Genomic DNA, 24,825 nt, shown 5'->3' with positions numbered 1-24,825 from the left:
TTAACATCTCCTACTGCTCACTAACACAGGATTCTCAGGGTGAGACAGAAAGTGAGAGTGATAGAATAAATCCAACTGGTAACTACTACCTGATAATTTCTTCCAGACGGTGCAGCTTGTAAGTGCAAGAGAAGCTTCTTCTGTATGGACCCATGTTAGCTGTGCAAATTCTGGGTACTAAACAAGACTGGATTCTGACATAATGCAACATCTTAGAACAAAATTTTCCACTAGACACAGAGACAGAACCTTTTCCCAAAACTAAAACAGGAGAGGAACTGTGATTTTTGATTTGACCAAGGGTACAGTTATATTTTGATCTTAGTCTGCTTTGCAAGATGGCAAACATTGGCTCAGTGGGATATTTGTGTCTGTGGATCTGATTCTTTGGGACAAGTAACCTAAACTGAGATTATAGAATGAGATTAACTCCTACACAATGCAAAGAAAATACATTTTCCAACATTTGTTCTCATCTGGAACTTTGGCAAGCCCTTTATTGAATTGTTTCCAAAGCCCTGCCAACTGTATTATAACAGTGGTGGCAGGACCTTTTAGTGAATGGGAAAGGCTTTGTTTCTCTATTAAAGCAAAAGCACCTCTCCAAACATCTCCAGATTTCAAGAAACAGGTATTTAGGATGGTTCATGCTTTGCAAGGCTACAATATGCACTCGGCTTTATGTACTCTTGCAATCCCAGAGCTCTTCATTTAGTTACCTTTAGAGGTTTTGTATATTCAGATCAGAGTGCTCAAAAGTTAGATCAAATTCTTTCAAGCGAGTCTGGCATTGCCACAGCTAAAGAATTAAATCAGGACTGTTCCATAGCACCTTTATCAAGTGCAAAGAACAAGAAAGGAGTTTCACTCACTCGCTTTTGCACCAAGGGTTCATTCTGTGAATGAAACACGCTTGGATTTTGATGTAAATGTGAATACACAAGAGCTGAGTCCTAATATTGGACCTGACTTTATTCCTGGCTTCACCTTCATGGGTTTTCCCCCTTTATTTTACTTACAGCAGATCTGCTATTGAACAGGCATTGTGCATTTAGACAGAGATTTAAGAACACTGTCCTGTCTCATCAAAACTTTTTTCTTCTGCTTTCATGTGTTTTGTCTTCCTATTACCTTGCTACTTGTGCTAAGAACACAATGCCCTTGGAGAAATCTTGTTTCACTGCATATCCCACACCCTGTATATCTGTGCTAACTCCAGAGATGGGCAAAGCACAATGCAAAGGTGTTCAGGGTGCTTTGGTCCCTGCCAGCTGTTTGCCTTCTGAATTTCATGCATTTTTAATTGTACACACTTCTGTCTGTCTCCAGCTTAATCCTTTCATGAAGAAAGCCTGGTACTCACTTGATTTGCAGCCATCCACTTCTTCACAAGCAAAGTCCTGTTTCATAACAGTCTTTTTGTAACTTGGGTGCTGGTTATACCACAGAACAATGTTTTAATGTTATTTACATTTTTCAGGGTGGCTGGAGGGGTTTTGGTTTTAATTAGCTGAGTAAGAGAGTCATAAGTTATTATACAGACACAAAAAGAGCTTCTACCATCATCTCCTTACTCATGGCTCCTGTGCCAACAAAGGAAAAAATAGTACAGGCCCTTGCAGGCAAGTATTTTTTTGAAAGAGGGGGAAGGGGAAATTGATTAAGATGTTACAGTGTGTATTGTGCCTGGAGTCCTCTGTGGTTTTTCCTTACCTGGCCTAAGCCAGTGGTAGAAAGTCACTTCAACATTTGGGAGGAGCAAAAGGAGTGCAAGCCCTCCTGCCATCCTCCCCCAAAAGCTGTGTATTCCTGGGGGAAGTCAGAGAGGTGCTTTCATGGAAACACTGCCTGCTGAGAACCACTTCAAATGAATTATGGACCCCCTCCTCCCCCCTCTTGCTGCTGCTTCCTTCTCCTTCCCTTCCTAACCCTTATCTATAGCACAAAAGTCTCTCAGATTCCCCCTGCTTATGAAACTTGGAAGGAGCAAGGTCCAAGGGACAGAGGGGCATCCCAGGGAGCTCTGTGAGGAGGACCTTGCTCAACAGCTCAGCTTATGATACCTCCAGGAACATGGCCAGCTTGAGTGATGAAACAGATAAGGCATGAGGCTTGCAGCGCTTGGCAAAATGCACTGGCAGCCCTGCAGCAATTTTTGCATGAAAACTTCCCAAACACTTTGGATGCTAGCAGGAGCTGGTCCCATTGCAAACAGGTTTAACTTCCAATGTCAAAGGAAAACTTAATTTGGTTACAGGCCAAGCACAAGTGAAAGATGGATGTGTGCATCCTGCTGAAAAATGCTTCTGATAACCAGAGCCTGGAGTGGCTGTGGAGGGGACAAAAGGGACATGCCTGTCCTCTACTGCCAGTTCCTGCTCTGCCATGGGGAATGAGGGCTCAGATTTGCCCCCACTTGCTGAGGGGGATCTATCCAGAACACCCTGCACTTTGTGATAAGACAAACCATGCTGCTCACAGCTCTACCCAGAGTCAACACTAGCAGCCTTCACAGTCAGTGTCCTGCTTGTCACACCCTGTGTCCTGCCACTGTTCTCTCCCAGCTATCTTAACTGAAGAGATTAACACGAGTCTGTACAATATCTTCCCTAGCACAAGCCTGGCCCTTCACAGAGATAACTATTTGTACTTAAAATGCTGAGATCATCCAGAAGCCAACTCTTATGTGGAAGACTGGGACTGTCCTAATAAACAGTCCCAAAATTGCATGTTGAAAGCAGCAGCAACAACAGTAATTTTATTATTTTCCCAAAACAGGGTCGCTTCTCTTCTGTGCACAAACGAATAGGTTTTGCAGACTACATCATTCATGAATGCCTGTCTAAACTCATCAGTTTTAGGAACTTTCACTGACTTCAGCAAGCCATGGTGGATCAACTTGTATTTGCACTTCCCAGGACACACATTTGAATTGAAGATCAGCTAAATTCATTCCTCACTTTTTAGCATTGTGCCAGTTAAACACAAATGACTAAGCCCAGAGCAGCTATCCTATTTCTCACTGAACACAGCTACCCACACTACCCCTGGTCTAGCACAAATCCCTGCTGACATCTGAAATTCTCTTCTAACAAAGTCCATCCCAAGGACGAATGAAATAGCTTCTCTGGTCTGCAAGTTTTTCCTAGCTCTCCTGTATTCCTGTTACTACGAATGGAAGCTTTTTCCACAGCTTTAGGAACATGAAAGCTGGGCAGACTCATAGGGTGACGTTTCCACTTACACTCCCTGAATGTAGTTTTTCTTTAAGCCATTTCATGGGTTGGGGGAGAATATCCTGTGCACCACACCCACTTCTAGCCAGCTTCACATTATTTACACAGTCAGGAACCACAAACTATCTGCAAGAAGTTCAGATCTCAGGCAAGCCAGTAGCCATCCTGATTCTGAGCTGCAGGGCTCATATTCCACAGTCCAACCTAGAGCACATTCAGTTTATCTCATGGGGTAATGACAGCTCAAAAGCTGCACGTGTGCAAGTGGATGAACTTAGGTGAGAGCACTAAGCCCAAGAAACAGGCTGAGGAGACTTCATGGAACATCTCACACTACCTCAAGTACAGAAGCCCAGAGTCTTTGGGATGACTTCTCAGTTCATTTGAAATTGAATCCACGCCTTTAAAAAAACCTCCACAACCAAACAACAGCACCAAAGATGGTTCTCAGTTGTACTGACCACTTCTGATTACTGCTGGAAATCTCTCTCTAGCACTTCACAGGTCCTCCACCATATATTTTCTGTGGGTGTGGTGGATCTGGTATGATCTATTTGGGCTTGCAATGAGCAGGGACAGGCAGAGGACAAGATTATTTCCATGTTAAGGAATGTCTGTACTTCCTAGAAGAGCTATGGAATCAAGATGAAAAGCCATGGAAAGGTGCTTTTGCAAAATATCTGTTTCCTCTCTTTCCCTTTTGATAGGGAATCACTGCCATCCTCACACAACAGCCAAACAAGGATTTTTATGTATTTCTGCAGCACTTAATCACACTGTGATAGCAACCATAACTCCTGTATTGAAGCTAAGTAGGAAGAAAGCCTGTTCTTCTGTCTGCACAATTACAAAACTCTCCAACCACACACAGCCTGACAGACTTGCAAGCCCAGAACACCACAAATCAACAGGTTTCACCAATACTTTTACACTGGATTTAACCACAGATGAGACCTCAGGGTACTTCTGTCACAGCAGCATTGAAAAGCAGCTCTCAGTCACACACCAGTAGATGCTGGAGGGGCAGTTGCTGAGACCAAGGAGGAACAATCTTCCTTGGCGAGGCAGAACTGGCTGGAGCAAAGTCCCCCCACTCTGTACATCAGCTTCCTACCTGCAAGATGGAATATGACACAAGCAAATTGCTAAGAGCTCTTGGGGCAAGTCAGGGAGACTTAGAAATAGAAGCCACATTTTCTGGTCTCTATTGCGTGCCTCTGTAAGAAAAATATGGACGTTGTCTTCTAAAACTGATATCTAAATTATCAATATATTCTAAAAAAAAAAAAAAAACCTGAGTCCATGACATTTAGATTTTACTGTTGTGAGTGGTTTAGTTTTTTGATGTGTAAATGTATCACAATGTATCACTTGGGTGCCTTTGAAGGAAGAAACTCTGTATGGGAGGACAGTGCTGGTGGGAATATTCATAAAGATTAATGCTTGCACAACCTCCAAGGGCAAGCTGCCTCTGTTGGACTTCATTAGGCGTAATTAAAAGCAGCTAAGTGAGGTTTCTCCTTGCATGGCCTACTGAAGGAGTCAATCTCTTCCCACTGGCTGCAGGGGCAGGGTAAGGGAAATGGCTTTCCTAGGCTAGCACCAGCCTTTGTGGAAACCTCTCCTTGAAAGCAGGAGAATGCAAGGCTTGCAGGGCACCAAACTCAGTATCTGGCTGCTATTGAGTTTAATTTTAGTTTAGACTTGTATAAGCTGGCCGTGGGAGCAGGGGAAAATCTGCCACAAAGTCCTGTGTGAACATGGGGACATCTCTTTCAGATTATTCTACTACACAGTGACTGGTGTGAACACCTGAGTATCTCTTATGCAAACTACAACTATTTTACATTTATGGACCCCACTGAATCCATTACTGAATGGTAACATGGTAGTCATTAGATCACTTAGCAGTGAGCTCCTTTTCAGCATGAAAAATACACTGCAGGTAAGGATCAGGAGGGTTGGCTGTGCTTCCTCCAAAGGTTTTTCCCTCCCTCCCCTCAGGACAAAAGTGGGCTTGGTTCAAGGTGAAAATAATTTGCCTGGTGACATTCTGACAGAGGAAGTCCATTCAGAGGATCTGAGATGCCCTGTGAGGTCTGCAGGGAATGCAGATGGGCCCTGTGAAGTGTCAAGCCTTCCTGCAGAACCACAGCTCCCCACTGACAAATCAGCTCTGCAGTGGCTTCAGCAGAGAGCTTACCATAACTAGCCACCAGATAGCAGACCCGTACAGGAATTTTCCCATTCTCTTCACACCCTGTGCTGGGCTCAAAACAGCTTATGATACATGGCTGATGGAATAGCAGGAGAGAAATCAGGAATGTCAGCAATGAAATGCTCCCTGACTGCAGCAACAGGATCCTCAGCCTCTGAGCTGATTGGATGACAGCCAGGGAAGCAGTTTCACTCACCATTTCACTGAACACATTTTTTTTTTTTTTTTTAATTAAACAAGTTTACCTGAAATTCTGGGAAGGAACAAAGTAGATTGATGAGCTATTTCAACTCCTACCCATACCAGTTTTCTTCTATTCCTCCTTTCCGAAAACACTGCCATGCTCCCAGACTGCATTAACAACAGCACAGTGGAGAGGAAGTTACTTGCACTTGCTCACCTGGACAAGCTTAGTTCTGTCCTACTTCAAGCACTGACTGCCTTTAAGATGTCAGACCTCACTATCTCTAATTTACACACATTTAGTAAGGAAGCATAAAGGTGTGGCCACCCCACCTACTGACATTTGACAATAAGCAGCTCTATAGATTTTATTCACATCTATAATGTTGATAAGCACCAGTATCATCACACAATATATTTCAGGATTCCCACATATATGGTCCCAAGCTCTGAGACTTTCAGTCCTCTCCTGGGATTCTCTGCCTCTTCAAAACAGAGAGTGAAAATAAATGAACAGACATGCCACACCTCACACATGCTATGCACACACACACATGCAGGGCTCTGCATTTCAAACTGTCCAAGTTTCCAAAAATTATCCTCTTTCTGCCAATTCCAGCATATCTGAAGCTGGCAGGGACATGGGGGAAATTTCTGAAAATCCAGTCCAGCTTAGAACTGGGGACATTTCACTATCTTTTTTTTTTTTTCTTGCACCTTTTTTGTTGTAGGCATCCACTGCTCTCTTACCCATTAACCCTCCTTCTTCCACAACATGCTACCTGAAAAGAAAGGAGTGCATGAGCTTCATCCCAGCATTCTAACCCCGAGTTCAAATATCAGAGCAACTCATATCAATATAGGAAAGAGACCCTTTGCTACAAGTTAATCCCACTCTCCTCCTCCCCACTCCTCCAGACAACCAAGGGCAAAGAAATCCTGGTTGCCACCCTGGAAAGAGCTCAGCTTCACTATGATCCCATTTCTTCCCTGTAATCAGCCACATTTTCCACCCAAGCCTTGGAATAAAGAGCTGCTGGGGCTCAGCATGGTCTCTCTGCCTCCCCTTTGTGTCAGGGGAGGCAGAAGGGCTGGTTTTGGGAACAGTCCCTTACACCCCCTTCTCCCCAGCTTTGCTCCAGCAAGTTCCCAGTACCAGAGTCACCACCAGCTGAATCATTCTGTTCAGTTTATTCCCTCCAGGCTCAGATCAGCTCCTCAGCTTGAGACCCAAATCTCTTGGTTCCTCTGCAAGGAGAAAGTGACACCAACCATTATTCTCACAGTTTTATTTGTAAAGGACATAGCATGAAAAGCTGTATTTCAATGTACTTCAAAACCTGAAAAACCCATGTTGGTTTGTGGTGTGTATGTTAAAGTGCTTGATATAACAATACTTTTACTAATGTTGTCTTGAAAATAATCCAGTTCCTATTCCATTAGTAATGATGCAAAGACAAAATATACTTAATGGAGACATTTAGGGATCATTTTAAGCTATACAGGGCACATTTGTACATTTCAAGTGTAACACACAAGATTTCCCCTCACAATGTGCACCTTCATTTGATTGAAAGAAGGAATTTTCTCCAACAGGCTGCCGCGCAACTACCCTAAAAACACGTTTTTGAACAACGAGAGCTAATTACACAAACCAACTTGGAATAAACATGAGTAGATTTTTCACTAAACAGTACAACTGCATTTATTTCAGAGAATTATAAATACACATTTTGTACATAGTGAGGCATTAGATTCTCTGACTCCCTCAAGTTACCATGCTGGCTGTTAGTACAACTGGACTATGCAAACTCAGACATCTGCAGATGGGCATTGGATAAGAATTTGTTTTGTGTTTTTACAAAGCAGATACCAGAGAGCTTTGGTCTTTTCCAAGATTCCCTTTCTCAACCAAAGAAGGTGCTTTATCGCTGAAGTAAAAACTGTGTTAGCTTAGAAGAATCCTGATGGGTTTCTCACCATTCTAGTGGGTAGAATGATTTCTGTAAACCTTACAGAAAAAAAACCTCACAGTTTCCAATCAACAAAAGTAGTCCACTAAAAAAAAAAAATATACATGGTAGAATAAAAATTCACTATGAAGAACCATTCTCCCAGGGTTGTCAAATAACTACTCCAGGAATCTGAGGCACTCAGCTGTGCCCCTTTCAACATATCTTGGGGTGATTTATTGCCTACAAGGAAACATGAGACATACATAATTTTTTCTGTATTATTATTAATATGATGTGAAACCTGACAAAACCAAACAAGTCAACACTTGCTGAAAAAGCTGAGGTGAAGTTGTGTTAAGTGCTAAAGGTTTCTTAATGTAGCCTGGAATGGGGAAAGGCCCTGATCTGAATTTTAAAAATTCTCAGGTTTTGATTTCTTTTAACTTAAGAAAGACTTAATGTAGTTATTGCCTTTTTTCTCTGTGTGTGGTTTATTCATTTAAATGAATGACCTTTAGAGGTACCTACATTTCTCCTTTATCCTGCTTGCACTTAACCCTTGTCATGTCAGATGAATGTTATGAGTGCTCCAGTCAGACATAGCCTTTGGAGAAGTCTGCAGCAGTGTACTTTGGGAAGCATCCAGCCTGCAAATGCAGATGATGCTGTGAAGAAATACAAAAGCTAAAGAGGTGGTTATTTCAGCAAAATGAAAATCACTTAGACTGGGCTGGGCGTGAAAAAAATCCTGTACAGCAGTCATTAGACATGAAAGGCCTAAGTTGTAATAAAAAACAAAACATCCTAAGCAGTCATTACCAAATAATGCTGCCACATGGTTTCTGGAGCTAAATGTATAATTCATTGATAGTTAAGTACAGGGACACATTTTCAATTGCTGCTGAAGAGTTGTCATGCATCATCTGCTGACTCTAAGCAGACATGCCTGGCCACACAGAAAATCCTAACACCCCAAATTTCACATTTCTGGAAACGTAAGAGATGTCACACGGCTGTGGGCTCTGGCTACTAACTCAAGACACCATTCACAGCCTTTACATTAGTTACTCACACCTACAGCAGTGACATGGCAGTACTGCCTGCAGTGTTTGGGATGAGTTCAGTCAGTTTAAGGAAGCACAAGCTCAGGAGGAAAGAATGGTTATTGAAAGCTGGAACCCTCATTAAAGTGGAAGGCTCCTTGACAGTGTTATTTTACTTCTTTCTTAGAAACAAAAAGACTTCTATAACATAAAACTCTCCAATGAGTTACATGAAGAGTTTTCTTCTGGTTGGGAGTCTGACATGACACTTTGACACTGAAGTGAGTGCTGTTCTAAGAATCGAGCAGCAGAAGGACCACAGGAAAGTAAAGAAGCTTGACAAAAGGCAGGTGAGAAAGCAAACCCTAATTTTCATTCTCCTTCCTTTTCCTTATGTCCCATCCCTCTTTCCACCATGTGCATACTATGCCAAGACCTGCCACTGTCCACCACTGCCAAGCCCCTCCTAATGCCACTAGAGAGCACAGTGCAAGGCAACACACTCACAGAACCAGTCAGGGGCCTTTCCCAAGCCCCAGCTGACAGTGAGACCTCCAAAGAATCCACTGACCAAATACCCAAGATTGTAGGGAATAAACAAGTGAAAACAAAAACCTGTATTTAAACTAATGTCCAAAAATTAAAACCAGGTGAGGCTAACTGTGTCTTCAGACCCTTCCAACTCCCATCCACAAGAATGGAAAATACACTCTGTATTTACTGCATGATGTTAATATAATCTCTTATTCAATTTGCATCATACAGTTGCTCCCAGCTCCTCCTCAAGAGCTATATATCTCCATATATGCACTGTATCAGTAACATATTAACTGGAAAGAGTGTAGGAGAGAAGCCTCAAAACACCAATGTGAGATTACTTTTTTCCCTCCTTTTGCTCGATTCCTTTTCTTTTTGTAGCTGGATAATTAAAAAAAGTGATCCAAGATCCTGTACTCCCCTAGGAATATTCATTCTTCAGGGTAAAGGAAGACCTGTCAGCATTTCAAAGACAGCTGATACAGTTTGGTAGCACAGTAACAGCAGCATTTGTGGCTCTACAGCAATTATTCTTCTCAAGTACAGCAAGAATTTGGCATAAACCAAACACCTCATCATGAGGAAAAAAAAGGTCATCCACAACACAAACTGGCTGAGGGTGAATCATGAGAACATCCAGACAGGGAAGGGACACACTGAGTCAAGCAAGCCACCATTCCCCATCTCAGGCTGCAACAGCAAGGCTTCAACAGGTGTTACATCCTCTCAGGCTCTAAGGCTGACAGCAGTCCTTCTCTCCAGTGTTTAAGCATTCCAGCACTTGTTTCCCCTTTTGGAGATCAACAGGAGTGACACAAAACACCTTATAGAAAAAAAAAATAGCGACTCACTACTTCCATGCATGGGAAGGCGAGTCTTTGAACAAACAACAAACTAAGAGAGACCATGTACAGCAGGGTAAACCAGCATATGCTTACAGCTTTTCCAAGAGTGACACAATCACAATGGCTACATAGGGATATTTGCTGTATTAATTTGCAATACCTGAAAAAAGCCCTGCTGAGTTTGCGCTGTATTTACACATTGATTGGCTTCTTCCCCACAAGCAAGTAGCGGCATCCCTTCCCACCTTGGTCCTTCCCTCCCTCCCCACGTCCTTCCCCTGGGTTTAAGCTACTCATAGTCAGAACAAGAACATTCACTCTAAGAAAAATTTCTTAGAGTAATATAATTTCTTAAAGAAAGATAGGATATTTACACACATCTAACACATGAAAATACTCTATTTTTTTTGTACTAAATTTTTGTTTCAAATAAACTACAATACTGCATCTTAGCTTTCTGCAGCTTTAGAGGCCAGTCCCCATCAGGCACAAACTGTTCTTCCCAATCCTGCTTCCACCAGCAGCTTTGCTTTACAGTGGTGCACTACCATGGCATTCAAGTCCTGACAGGTCTCCAATTGTGGTTTGCTTGTTTGGGAAAGGAGTAATGAAGTTCTCAGCAAAGCCATGCTAAACATCCACTCCTTTAATGAGCGATCCTTCTAGGATGATGTTGAAGTCTTGCAATGTCTGTAGGACTCGGATAAGGGAGTTGACAGTCATGCGGTCCCGGAGGAGAGCATTCTCCTCGTACATCCTCGTGATGGGCGGGCACTCCGCCAGCAGCGGGATCCACTGAGACAGCAAGTGGTCCCTGAAAAGGGCAGGACAGGAATTGTTTTAGCAATTACCACAGATATCACACTGGAATTCTTCTCCAAGAGCACAACCCAAAACATGCAGCCCCTTTTGGTGAGTGGTGGGTGTTGTTTGCATGTACAAGTTTGCTGCGTAATTGCAACCTTTGATTTGGTTAGTGAAATACTACCTACTGTAGAAATGAAAATTGAAAGCTATTAGCAGAACTGGACATTGGTAAAATTCAGGAACATTTTCAGATCAGGAACAGTGAAAGTAAAACCTGAGGAAAATCTGACAGACTGTTTGCCAACTGGTTTTCCAAGTATCCAGACAGGTATGACAAAAATGGCACTTATTTCTAGATACACCAACTTCTACCCTCCAAAATACAACTAAGTCCCACCCTCCTGCCCCTCTCCAAGTGCAAGGCAGAAAGTGCCCTATTAGGAAAGAAAGGTTCCTCTAGAACAGTTCTGCCAAAATTATAACAGGCGTCCAATTTTCACAAGCTAACTGTCAAGCTAACAGCTATAAAAAAAGCTCAAAACATTTTTAGCAGTTTAGACACTAGCCATGTATTATTAGTGCTTCTTTGCTGAAATTTTTGATGCAGTACTAAAGCTGCCTAAAATAGGCACTGGATTATAGATAGATGTGAGATGGCTTAAAATGGAAAACTAAAGGTAATAAGGTGGGAAAATATTCTTCTAGTTTAATGCCAGAGGACACACATAATGGAGAGCAGTTTGGTACCTTGTCCCCAGGCAAACCAGGATCTGGAATTTGCCATCCTTTCCAATGTTCCTTGGAGCTGTATTGATGGCATTGACATAATGACAGAAGGTTTTGCATGAAGATCTTTGAAGCAAAAGGGCCTCCTCATTGTCTCCAATGTGATCACTGGTTTCAAAGTAAGCAACAGCTTTCTCTGTGGTAGGGAGAACATCAGAACCCAGTGAGAAGAAGCACTTCATTGTGACACAGACTCACACAAGGGAATCTTTAAAAAACCAACCTTCTGAGAGCTATTCCACAGTTTATCTGTGAATTCCTGACTCTGAAGACCACAGGTAGGTGGTCACCTCCACCTTTGCCATGGCATAGCACTGGTCAGTCTGGTTGATGTCTAACACAGGTAGCATCAAAGAGCAGCACCAAAGCACCCCTCAATGGTTTCACTGTGATACCATCAGCATTGATTTTTCACTTTTTCTGAGTAAGCACTTACCCTCAGGCTGAGCATCTCTGCCTGCAAGCCTGTTCTAAGGGAGGAAGTACATCTTAAATTAGCCCTACATAGGCCTACAGGTAAGGGTTGCCAGTGCAATGATGAGGAGAGTTCTCATAAACCAGGAATCCAAACCTTTCACTTCCTGCTCTTTCCTAGCTCTCCCGCTAACACTGATAGCTCCTCTACCCCAACCTCCAGCCTATCTTGTTTCTCCCAGGAAAGCAGCTGTTTGAACTAGGCACTCAAACTTCTGCACAGACTCACACTCTTCTCTTGCACAGAGTTTAGTACTTTTCCCCTGCCATTGGGTTTCTCATTGACTCAAGCAACCTGGAACAGGTGCTTAGCAGGATAAATAGCACCCTAGCTGATAAGAATCCAAGGTTTGTGTGTGAGGAGTCATTTTCCCCCAAACCTTCTCCTCCAAATCATATACCAGCTTACCTATAAAATCCCAGATGAAGACATTCTTATGGAAAATGCGAGCTGATTTGAATCCATGGTGGAAGACCTGCTCCAGTGCTGCAACCAGACCATTTTCTCCACACAACAGAATGGTAAGGCTCCCTCTCTGTGGAAAAGGGAGAGCAGGTAAGTACAACTCGCCTTGTTTGCATGACAGAAACTTCAGACTTAAAGGTAGCATATCTACTGGTACTTCAGTGCCATTTCTGTTTATCAAAATTTGCAGGCAAGTAATGAAAAGTAGGAATTACCTCTTTCTCTGGCTTGTGGAAGTGTTTTACAATGTTGTTCACGGCTTCCCCGATTCCCTCTTGGATCTGCCCCGTATTAGGCTCTGTGAAATGATGGAGAGCAGACTAGCTGAAGGTTAAGCTTTGCTTGCTTGATAGTTCAGCACTCATGTCCTCTAATTTTACAGGACCTGGACAGATGTATGAACAGGATCTACACTGTCCAATCTCTGTGTCTTAGCAGAGAATGCCTCTTGTGACCCTCACAGTCCCGTGTCCTGTTGCAGCCAAGTGCAGTTACTCATAAAAGTTAATTTAGGGATGCGAGGTTGAAGTGCCCTAGGGTCCCTGCAGAGATAAGCTTTGCCAGAAGGCAGCTCCCAGCAGCCACATCAAGCTCTGAGCTGCCCTCAGAGAGGCCTATCTTCCCACAGACTGCAACGTGAGCTGGGAGGCTGAGCAGCATCAGCTACTGCAAATTCTGCTGCCCCCTCCTCCCTCATCTCGTATCTCTATGCCCCAAAGAAAGAGATGATTATCTCTCAACAGTCAAAAGGGGACATTGAAATAGGCAACATGTACATCACAGAGCCAACACCAACCACGGAGGGCAGGAAAAGCTCATCAGCTTGCAGCTGCTGCTTTGCACCAAACCTTGCTTCAGGATGAACCTCCTGTTCACAGAAGCTTTTTTTCCCAGCAGCTGGCAGCAGACCCCTTCCCTATGACCCTGGAGAGGAAGGCAAGGACTTACTGGTGTTCCTCCCTGTGAGGGAAGTGATGCTCAGCCGCCGAGTCATGGTAGGAGACTTCTGCTGGGGCGGGGTGCGGCACTGCTTGCCCAGCTCTTCGTCAGCCGCGGAGGACACCAGCTCTCCAATGAGGATTCGCTCCAGGCTGCCATCATCCACGCCTTTTCCCAGCCACCGCCCACAGGGGAACCTGCAGCGTGCCCAGGACAAGCACAGGTCAGCCACACACACCCTGCAGCCTGGTCTCAAAGCTGGGGGACAGCTGGCACCCAACAAACACAGCTAACAGGCAGGGAACACTGCTCCCAGGAAATGCTCACCAAGCAGAGCTCTGCAGGAGCAGTCCCTGCACCACAACTGGTCATCCTTAGAAACAGGGAAATATGCAAAGCTTGGGTCACACACGTATTTTATGATCCACATCTTTTCTGCCAAGTTATTTTGCACTTGCAGCTGCAACTGATATGCAGCCTTTAAGAGTGTTGTGATGATCAACAACCAAATCCCCATAGAATTTCCACCCAGTTGAGGCTGTGACATCTCATACTCAGACCTCACCTCACATTTTACTGCTGTAGCTTTGGATCCCACACACAGCCCTAATGAAATCCATGTACATATCCATACCCATTTTATCCCATGTTCTACTTTCCCCTATACACTGTGGCCAACTCTGCATTGCAGTTTTCCAAGTTCACATTTTTAAAAAAAATTTTGCCTGCTTAGCCACCTTTTGTAAAACCAATGGTGAATTAGGAGACCATTTTGACACAGGGGTATGTGCTCAACATAAGATTAAGAAATCATCAAAACTTTTTATTTACTTGCTATTTCCCCCAGAGCATCATTTTGGCTCTTGGAGTTTAAAGAATTAATTTGTGTACAATTTTACCACACTACTTCAAATCAAGAGATCCAATTATTAGACACAAACATACAAATCACTTCAAAAGTATCCATACTGTCTGTCCTGTCTCAGAAAGATGCAAAGAAAATCCTACACTCAAGTCTCATTTAATAGTTATCAGATTATCCGATTTCAACTTGGGCTACTGAAATGAGAGAACCAGGGGTGGGGGAGACCAACCCAACCCTATCAGGCACCCAAATCAGCCCCAAACAGAGTTAAGGAGAAGGTGAATGCCTTCTTGCTTTCTCTAAATTCAACAAGAATTTCAGACAAGGAAAATTATGACATTGCTTACTTGTACGTGTGTCCTGTTATTTCATTCCTGACCATGACACAATCAACTAGCCACTTGGCCAGTAGCCCTGAGTTGTCATGACCAATCTGAACAGTTGTCAGCTTCCCCAAGTTCTGGCACTGAAATGAGTAACAGTTTTTGCTTCATTTAAAAAAGAACAGACAACACACATCCCCAACCCCATGCATGCATATGGTCAAATATAGGTTTTTATTCAGTTTTCTAGGTTTTTTTTTTTTTTAGCACAAGTATTTTCGACCAAACACTCAGAGCATTTTCAAAAGCAGCATAATTCTTTAAAGACAGGAGAAAAGAAATAAAACTGTTAAAAGCTTGTGGAGAGATTATGTTCTTAGTTGGGAGCACTCTGAATATTTCTGAGAAGTATTAATTACACATTTCTGAGTAAGGTGATAAAAAGGTGTGCTTTTGCAGAAGAAATAAATCTTCAATACAAACAGCTTTTCAAAAATCCATTTGGAGCATACCGACCTTCAGCTGACTCACTACACACTATGCAGCAGTCCCTAGATCCTTTATTATTTTCTCAGATTGATTTGCTTATTGTTGGCCCAAACAAAAATCACTAACATGAGACTCAGCATCACAAAGACACAGAAGAAGGAAAACAAAGCACTGTGAATTCCAGTGCAAGATGTAATTGTAGGTGGGGCTGACAACATCTGTTAATGTCACTTAAACACTTCCCTTGAAAGACCTTGGTTTTCACTGCTTCTGATGCTGTCAAACAAGCAGCTTGGGCTGACATTTTCTACAAGTGGGTGGCTACCCAAGTTGATATTTTAGGAAAGCTTCAGCCAGAGGAATAATCCAGAACAGAATCAATATGGTCCTTACAAATATCTAAATATGTCATTTTGCCTGTTAGAAGCCTGGAGATCTTTTCTACAAAATGGTAATATGTGAACAAGACGTAGGCATTTATCTCAAAAATATCCTCTCTTTGTCAAAATCAACCTACATTTGGCAAGAGGCTTTTTTTTGCTATTGTTGTTGAAGATCAGTCTACATATGCTCAGTGGATACAACCTCAATTTCAGTAGCAGATTTTCCTACAAAATCACTCCTTAATGGATGTGGTACAGCCCAGAGCTAGAGGAGCTTGATGGGGCTTTCCCTGCAATTCCCACTACCAGCTGCTTTGGCATGGCACCGAGCCAACCTGTAATTGCTGGGTGGGAAAGCAGAGGGGAAAGCAAAGAGAAAACCCCAGCAAGCCTAGGGGAGAGAGCCCAGGGGGGATGGCAGCTCCTGGTGTGCCACAGACAGCACCTGAGGCTGGGATGTTGAAGAGCAGTGCCAGACAATGGGCTCAGAAGATATTTGGGACTGGCCAGAGGTCAAAAGGGACCTGGGTGGTGCTTAGTGGAAAGACAGCGAAAGAAGGGAAAAGAAACTTGGAAGGGAGATGAGGAACTGGAAATAAGCACTGAAAGGGAAAATTAGGCAAGGCAGTGTTGAAGGGAATGAGACATGGAAATAGACAGGCAAGGTGAGGAATTCTGGGCTGGACAGGGACAGCAGCAAGGCCTGTGCTTAAAAGTGGTGTGTGCTGACAGGAAACCCTCCTCTCACACAAGAGGGGCAGGCTATTTTCCTGTACATAATTGAACCTACAGTGAGACCCTGAAAAATCAGAATCTGAAATGCCGTGCTCTTAAAAAACTCCTAACAAATGAACATTTATTCGGCAGCATGTTTCAAATTGTAAGGAAGACACGAAGAGCACTGTACTCACCTCAAACGTCATTTCTAGGTGGTTTTTAGGTATCTGCATGACACCACTATCTCCCAGCTCTCCTGACACACATATCCACGGGTTTGATGTGGTTATCGCATTGCTTAGTTTCTTGATGGGAATTATCACTGACCTGTAAGGGATCACTGAGAACAGGCAGAGACGGGGAGGGGAAGTACGTCAGTCTTGATCTATTTTCTTTTTCCCTTAGAGCAAACGCAGTTTTGGGGCGGAGGGCGGCGGTGCCGCACGGTGGAGCTGCGGCCCCGCGGCAGATGGGGCACAGGCAGGAGCGGCACCGTCATCCACAGCCTGGTTTGGAAGCCTTTGCAAGACATCCAGTCCAATCCCCCTGCAGTCAGCAGGGCCATCTTCAACCCGACCAGACTGCTCCCAGCCCCGTCCAAGCTGACCTTCAATGCTACCAGGGATGGGGCATCCCATCCCATCCCACTGCGCCACAGTCTCACTACCCAAAATGTAAAAACCTTCCCTATATCTAACCTAAACTGACCCCCTTTTAGTTTAAAAGCATCACTCCTTGTCCTATTGTAACAGGTAAATGATAAAATATTTGCTCCCATCTTTTGTACTTTTCTACCCCTTCAAGTACTGAAAGTACCTACTGAAACAGGTAAATGATAAAATATTTGTTCCCATCTTTTGTACTTTTGTACCCCTGAAAGTACCTACTGAAACAGGTAAATGATAAAATATTTGTTCCCATCTTTTGTACTTTTGTACCCCTGAAAGTACCTACAACAGGTAAATGATAAAATATTTGTTCCCATCTTTTGTACCCCTTCAAGTACTGAAAGTACCTACTGCAACAGGTAATGATAAAATATTTGTTCCCATCTTTTGTACCTTTGTACCCCTGAAAGTACCTACTACAACAGGTAAATGATAAAATATTTGTTCCCATCTTTTGTACAGGCCCCCTTTAAGTACTGAAAGGCTGTGATAGGAAATGCTGGCATGACTGCCAACACCACAGCCAGATTCTCAGTTCTTGTGTGTGTTCTGTGGACATGCCCCTTTTTATTCTTATTTCTTGTTCGTATTCTCTTACTCTTCTGCTTTTAAATCTGTACCTCCCATACATGCTGAAGACAAGGACTGCCACCCACCCCAATTTGGATTTGACTCTGACACTGCACCTCCTGCACTGTAAGACCCACTCTCCCCATATGTTTCACAAGCTGCCTTTTTGACTGGGGAAGCTAAGCCAGCTTCTTTTACATTTGTGTGCCAGCCAATCATACTGCACTCAAAAAAAAAATACCCTCAAATTCCAAGCACTTGTCCTACAGGAGAAAGCTGTTAAGCTGGATGCCCCACAGAAATAAAGTAATCAAGGGTGAATAAATCTTTGTGCTGCACTAGTTCTGAGGGATTTATTGCTTTAAAAGGAGAAAAAGTAGAATGAGTGCCTGTTTTCACACCATGTAAAACCTGTCTCACTTCACTCTGAACAGGCAGGAAAATTAAAAATAATGGCTGCCCAGGTGAATTCAAATAATTAGGTCGTCTAATGGGATCTTGCTTTTTCTGCATTGTCCAGTACTGGAGAGACAAAGATTAATTTCCAGTTATCAATCCGATCTCTGCTCTTCTTTCAAGAGAGAGTGAGAAAGGCAATCTTTCTGGCATTTAAGAAGAGACAAAAAGAGATTTAAGATACAAAGAGGAGCACAAAGTATTTCATCCTCCAATCTTCCATCTCCTCCTCGGTCTGAGGAGAGCATACTGCTAGGATGCAACTTAATGAAGGCCAGAAAGAAGCATTAGGAGGTGGAGGACTTGTCTGGGAGAGAATCTGAAAGAAAATCTACAGAGAGCAGCACTCCCTGCTGATTACTTTCCTTTGTCCAATGCTCTTATCCAGAGCACTCCCACACAACCTTGGCTCTCAGCTGGTTTCCCAGAGCAACACCAAGCACCCAGGAGCCCTGCAGCAACAACCAAGGTCTCAGCTACTCAGGCACCGGCAACATCATCTCTTACAAACCATGACAGCAACTAATTTTTAGTCAGGGGGGAAAAAAATTGATTCTCCAACTCACTGATTGTAGTGAAGACGCTTGTGAAGCAGAAGTAATCCACAGCATTGAGTGAGAGCAGGTGATACAGAAACTGTTCTCGTTCTTCTTCACAGCGCAGGAAAGCGTAACGCTTGTAAAGTTTCCTGGGAGAAACAAGCACATGGCATTTTTGTTGTTGCTGTTGAAAAAGCACAACGTATCTTAAAAGGTGTTTGAATCTCAAAGCACCAAATGAAGAGTAGTTCTTAATGGGAGGTATGACTCTCCAGCAACAGAAGCTGTTTGAGACCCATAGAGGGCATGTACATGTGGCACAGATGTTTTACAGAGCACTCTTGGCTCCACGCTCCCACAGCAAGGCTACTGAGCTCATTTCAGTTTGGGGTTTGCTGCAAAGCACAGGTAAAAACAGCAGCAGATCTGAAGCAACACACAGCAACCTCATTTCTTCCCCATACCTTCCCACTGTGGAATGGTCCCAACATCATCTTCCTTTGCTTCCCCACTGCGACAGAAAACCCAGCAGAACTCGCCAAGCAGCAGCTGGGGTCCTCCCACCACTCTGTCAGTTCAAGGATCTCTAGGGCTGCAGTGGCACTTGGATCAGTGCAGGGATCTGATCAAGAGCTAATGCCTCATTCCTGAAACCTGTGATGTGCTTTCCCTGTAGATGAGCAGACTTTTGCCCTGCTGGGTGGGCACAGACAACCTGCCAGCTTCCCCCTGCCCTTAATCGCTTCTAGCTGGAAACCACAGTACCCAAACAGGGTGCTTGGCTGTACCCCACGCAGCAGCACCTTGAGACACCACCTTCACAGAGTGAAAGTGAAGGTCTGAAGAAAAGAGCTGGCTTACTTTGCAAGTGCCTGGTTGGAAAGCAGCTGCTTCAGGTGCTGAGACAGAAGTTTCTTCTCCAGAGAAAGTCTTATCCAGGCTCGGGCTCGCCCCACATCAGTCTTTATCTCGCTCATGTTCTGAACATGTCTGAAATGTGTGGGGAAGAAAATAAATAGATGAATCATAAAAATTCTGCATGCTTCAAATGGCAACATCCAGTGTGATGATGCAGCAGGTGAACTGGAAAATGTCTTCTGACATAATTTCTGGATAGATCCCCAGCAGGGCCCCCAGAACCCTGCACTGTGGCAATGAGATCCCTGGCAGCCCCAGGCAGCTTTTCCTGGGCATGGCTGCCCATAGGAGCTGCTCTGTGGCTGCCTGGCCGAGGTGAGGAGGGGTAAACCTGCTTACCCCTGCACTGCCTGAGGTAGGTGCTCTCAGGGGCACTGCTAACACTTAAAAAAGCAGGCACCTTTTGAGACCCACTTACATCTCAGCTGCCCCTCAAGCTGCTGACTATAATGGGTGTGTCTGGGAGGGCAGAGGACAAACACGTGTCCTGAGAGTTTCTCCAAGCCACAGTGGCTCTGAAGGTTCTAACAACCCCCCCTTGAGGGCAGCAGCAATGAGAAAAGCAGGACTGCTGAGGCAAAAACAGCAGCAAGAAGCTGCAAGCAAAATCACATTTTTAGGGATATAAGAGGCCTTCCTGTAAGTGATGATTTGAACAGCCCTCCATATGTTTCATCTGTAGGAAAGCAGAACTGTTCCATAGGGGCTTTCTTCTACAGTTATGCTTTTTTTTTTTATTTTTAAGATTCCCACATTTCAATTTGGAGATTGCCAAGAACTCTAGCTTTACAGCACAGGGAGTTTTAGAAGAGGAAGAGAACTGCCACAGCAGGACAAAGTTGCTTCCAAAAACTCCATACTTGGTTAAATAAAAAACAAGAAAAACGAGTAACAGTTTTCAGCAGGGGAAAGAAAAGGCTCAAATTTCTTAATTTTCATGCAGTCTGCATGTTAAATGCAATTCAAGCACAGGCAATTCAGCCCTGCAAATCTCCATGGCAGACTCCAAGTACCATCAGCTGAAGTCTGAACTAATCCCAGTTGCAATTTACTGTCCAACTCCTGCAAGTTCCTTGACAGCCCTCCACGCATTGCTGAGTGTTGGGGAATGTGGCAATATTTACTCCAAAGGAAATCCAACAAAGTCGTGCTGTGACTGATGCTTTTTACATTGACTACTACAGTCTCGTGCTTTCCCCCATCTGTTACACCCAAGTGGGTGCTTTGTGTTATATTTAGTCCCTGCATCATTTGAGAAAACTACTCTTGTTTATAGAGCCTCTAACGGACCAGGCCCAGAACCTTTAGGGCAAATTTGCAAAGAAGAACTTGGAGCTGTGGAGAAATACGAGTTTTCTCTGCACAAATGAAAAGCACACACAGCCCAGCAGCCCTGCTGTGTGCCAGGCTGAAGCCTTGCTCCTGGCACGGGAAAGCCCTTCCTGGCTCAGAGCATGGCAGCCAGCATTAGACCTTCCAGCAGAAAGCTGGACACATGACCGGTAGTCCTTGAGAAACAGGATGCATGCTACAGTCAACTACATCATGTTGAGACACTCTCCTCAGACATTTCAAGCCTTTTGAGATGGGAAGATCAAAGCACAGACTATCATCTCCCTCCCCTTCCCCTGAGTGCTCAGCTTGAATTACATCTAATATGAAACACTGAGCAGAATATGTTATGTCACTGTGAGAAGATTCAAGTACAGATGGACTCAACCTTATTCCATGCATGCTCTGTGCCTCTTCATTACCTGTGTCTGGTTCAGACTAGATAAGCATTAATTGTGCATTTGGGAAAAAAAATATCTGCAAGCATGCAGCTTGCCAGAGGTATTAAAAAAATTCAGTAATCAGTCTTGGTGTCAGCAAAAGCAGAGTGCAACAGAACAGAGCATGCAGGAATCCAAATTTATTTCACTGTCAGTTGTGAGAGTCAGAACAGCTCTATTTTTATCAGTGACCTAAGTGTAAGCACCGTATGCTCACCACAGCACAGCAAATTCTTCTTGTCATAGCACTGAACAGCCATTTTGATGCAACTCCTCTGGCTTGGACTTGCTTTTAATCCCATTAGTAATAAAGAAAAATCTATTTGCCCTGTCAAATGTAAGCCTGGGGTATGGTGAGACAAACCCTCTTCAAACAGCTGTGCTGACAGCAGAGGTTACAGCTGCCCAGCACTGCTGTGCCCTGGGGATGCTGTGCACGCTCCCACAGCAGCACAGTCAGGAAGGAGCCTATAGCTCATCTCAGGCAGGCAGCAGGTCTTTGGGTCTTTGCTCAGCCTTCTTTTTGAACACAGCAGGTTCAGGATCACTGCTGAGGGCCCAGGGGCCAGCTCACATGGTCCAATGCTCCCTGAGGAGGGAGGCACAACACGGGCATGAGAACAAGTGCTGATGGCAAGGAAGAGCCTGACCAAAGGGGAGGCTGAATCCAGCTGGACAAATTTGGGAAGCCTTGATGTAGAAGGTAAGACTAGTTGGTTTGGATGCTCAGCAGTATCTGAAGGTTGAGGCCATGCTGGAAGGAGGCTGTAGCTGGAAGAGGGGATGGAGAAATAAGACAGATCTATGCCAGTGGAAAGAAAGGCTGGAGGGAGAACCCCCAGGCTGGCTTGTGCCATTGAGATTCCATGCACAAAACCAAAATAAACACCTTGAGCATCTTCCTGACCACATCTGTGATGCCTGGCTTTTAGGGGGGGCAGAGGACACACCACAGTACCTGTAGCACATGGCACACTCAGAGCATGACTGTGACTCAGCCCTGCTTTTAAGTTGTTTACATAACCTTGCATGAGCCATCAGAAACAAGCCCTGCTTAAGGCAATGCTTAATCCTCCAGCCATTAGTTCAGTCAGCACCACAAGCCCTGCAATTTAACAATTACCCATCCTTCAACTTCAGCCTGGTGTGCAAATGAATATTAGGCAGCATTCCTTCCAAGCAGGAGAAAGTATGCCTCGAGATTACAAATGACAAATTCAACTCACCATCTGGCCAGCATTTTTCTGCGACGAGACATGTTTGAGGACAATCACAAATACCCAAGATATTACAAAAGCTAATGTTCTACCTCTGTACTTTTTCTCTGAAGAGCAGTAAGACAGACTTTTGTGATTTAAACAAGAGAGCTCAGATCCATGTTGGGCTCTCATTACTCCAGTGGAAGCCCGTGGAAGAAGAACCCATGCACGCAGCAGTGAGCACACACAGCCTTCTCTGTCAGCAAACCCCCCCAGCACAGCAGTTTCCGCTCCAGATCCTCCTTCATCCTTCCCTCAGACTGACCCTCTACATGCCTGTCTTAATTCCCAGGACTGAATTAAGGAGAGAGCTGCAACATCCCATGAGAGGGATGCTAAAATGGCAGACACATGTTCAGAATGACCTCTTGGCACAACACCCCTAGTTACACTGTATGTATTCTCTCTCCCTTTTTTACATGTTGTTTTAGCCCTAAATGCCATGTCATGCTCTTTGAAATCAGAACAAAAGACTCAAACTAAAAGGTTGCACACTGCAGGTGGGGAGTACAGTGATTTTTTTTCCCCAGAAAAATCTGACTAATCTATCAACCCACATAGCAAAAATCACATCAATGTAATCAGGGCTTTGTGGACTATGATAAATCTTATTTTTACCCTAAGGTTCTTTTGCCATATTTTTAGGCGTAAGAAGAAGGTAAGAAACAGTACTCATGTTGTCTTACACATTTAATTGCTCTCAGTTCTTTATAGATGAGCATTATTGCATTACTTCTCCTCTCTTTTCATGGCTTGTTTATCCCACTGCAGTCCTCAGCCCTGGCAAGACAAGTGTCAAAAAATGGCCTGACCAGGCAGTGGCTTAATCAAGGAGATGCCCTGAAGAACTTCTGCTTGCTGGTGTCACACCAGCCTCCACCTCTTCTGACTCTCTAATCCTTCTGGCTCCAAATAAACACTGCTTGAAAAGCTCTCCAGAGCCAGGCTGTGGTCCACTGGAGAGAACCTACTCAGCTTCACATCCCAGCTTTAATCTCACCCAAATTCTAGATCTGATTAAATGTCTAAACTTGTACATTTATTACCTTCTGGCATGAAACGCTAGTTGAAAAGAAAGTATTGCTTAGGCATTATGAGCAGGTTTTTATGTCCCTTTGCTTTGCCTATCAACTGTACTTGCTGGGTCAGTAACTAAAAAATTAACTAAGAGAAACAAACTGAAAATATTAAGGAATTTAACTTATTTGCTTTAATTTGTAGAAGCTGGCTTTAGTACTGGAAGAACTTCCCCAGGAAAAGAGAAATTGCAGTAACATATGTGTTGTTTTCATTCTCTGTTCACTAAAAAAGATCAAGTGAACACACAAAAAAGTTTTTCAAAACAGAAAGGCAACATGTTGGAGATTTGAATGTGGGCTGAAGAGAAGGTTTGATTCTCCTTAGCCTTTGTAGACTCAAAGCCATTGAGGATCTTTACCTTATGCTATACAATTAAACCCACAATTCATGCTTTAGGAACCAAATTGCATACCTCATATCTTGTATCAGGGAAACCCTCAATGTAGGCAGAGTAATTCCTGTATCAGACTTCCGTCTTTCTGTTCCACCACCAACTACAGTGGAAAAAATACACATAGTTAACACAACACTACAGTAACAGTTTGCAATGCATTTGTTCTACATACAGCTGAAAACAATCATAAGTGGCTGGTAACTGCACTGTTTCTGTACATCGTCATTAACTCTATCCTGGAAATGTAGAAAGTAGACAAAATTAAAATTCTGAATATATTACCTCTTCTTTCCTTAACCCAGCACTGAACTTGGGAGATATAGCTTCCTTTTTTTTATATGTGAAATACTTTAAATCTGTACAGCAGTGAGTTCTATCAGGAAGAAGTTTCCATGGAAAGCTGACAACTGAGAACAACTCAAATAAAATTAAGCTACAGTAACATATTCAATGCAAAGAATGCTATGCATTTCTGTGCTCTGCTCTGATCAAACCACTTTGTGGTGACACATTTTGCTCTCAGGAATTTGTGCCTGCCAGCCAGATTGTTTAGTGCATTACTCATTGAAGCTTATTAAAAAGTCCTTTCATGGGAGAGACTAGTTTGTCCATAAATGCCTCTTTGAGGACTGATCATACAAGTTTCCATCTGCAGGATCCAAACTGGAGAGTCCTTGCAAGATGACCCACTGAAGTTCAGAGAGTTTTACTACAATACCCCAGCCCCTGGGCAGGGACATCTCAAGGTTATCAGAAAATGCAGAATTTAGTGATTGTAAGGGGCCAAGCCAAAGAATAAATTGAGCACCTAGACTGATGGACAGAGATGAATTACACAATTTCTGAACTGTACCACCCAGCAGTATAAAGATTTACTGAACATGCAGTTATTCATATTGGGAT

The 24,825-nt window shown here is 43.6% G+C and overlaps 1 protein-coding gene across 3 annotated transcripts in view; it reads right to left on the bottom strand.

Moving 5' to 3' along the window:
- Positions 1-6,911: 6,911 nt before the first annotated feature.
- DENND5B (DENN domain containing 5B) overlaps positions 6,912-24,825 on the bottom strand; it is a 107,954-nt gene continuing 90,040 nt past the window's right edge. For 2 of the 3 annotated variants that reach the window (XM_021539994.4, XM_021539995.4), the window contains 10 exons: positions 23,941-24,022; positions 19,361-19,489; positions 18,527-18,648; positions 16,461-16,606; positions 14,702-14,820; positions 13,499-13,686; positions 12,766-12,848; positions 12,494-12,620; positions 11,572-11,746; positions 6,912-10,831 (listed from right to left, as the gene is read on the bottom strand). In XM_021539994.4, the coding sequence (XP_021395669.2) occupies positions 10,648-10,831; positions 11,572-11,746; positions 12,494-12,620; positions 12,766-12,848; positions 13,499-13,686; positions 14,702-14,820; positions 16,461-16,606; positions 18,527-18,648; positions 19,361-19,489; positions 23,941-24,022 (1,355 nt within the window). In that variant the 3' untranslated portion in view covers positions 6,912-10,647. The remainder of the gene's footprint in view (positions 10,832-11,571; positions 11,747-12,493; positions 12,621-12,765; positions 12,849-13,498; positions 13,687-14,701; positions 14,821-16,460; positions 16,607-18,526; positions 18,649-19,360; positions 19,490-23,940; positions 24,023-24,825) is intronic. The other variant, XM_085569637.1, reaches the window with a different exon arrangement.

Source organism: Lonchura striata, chromosome 1A (genome assembly GCF_050655825.1).
Source record: "Lonchura striata isolate lonStrDom1 chromosome 1A, ASM5065582v1, whole genome shotgun sequence".
Lineage (NCBI taxonomy): Eukaryota > Metazoa > Chordata > Aves > Passeriformes > Estrildidae > Lonchura > Lonchura striata.
Note: the sequence above shows the minus strand (reverse complement) of the source record. Positions and strands in the feature narration are given on the sequence as shown.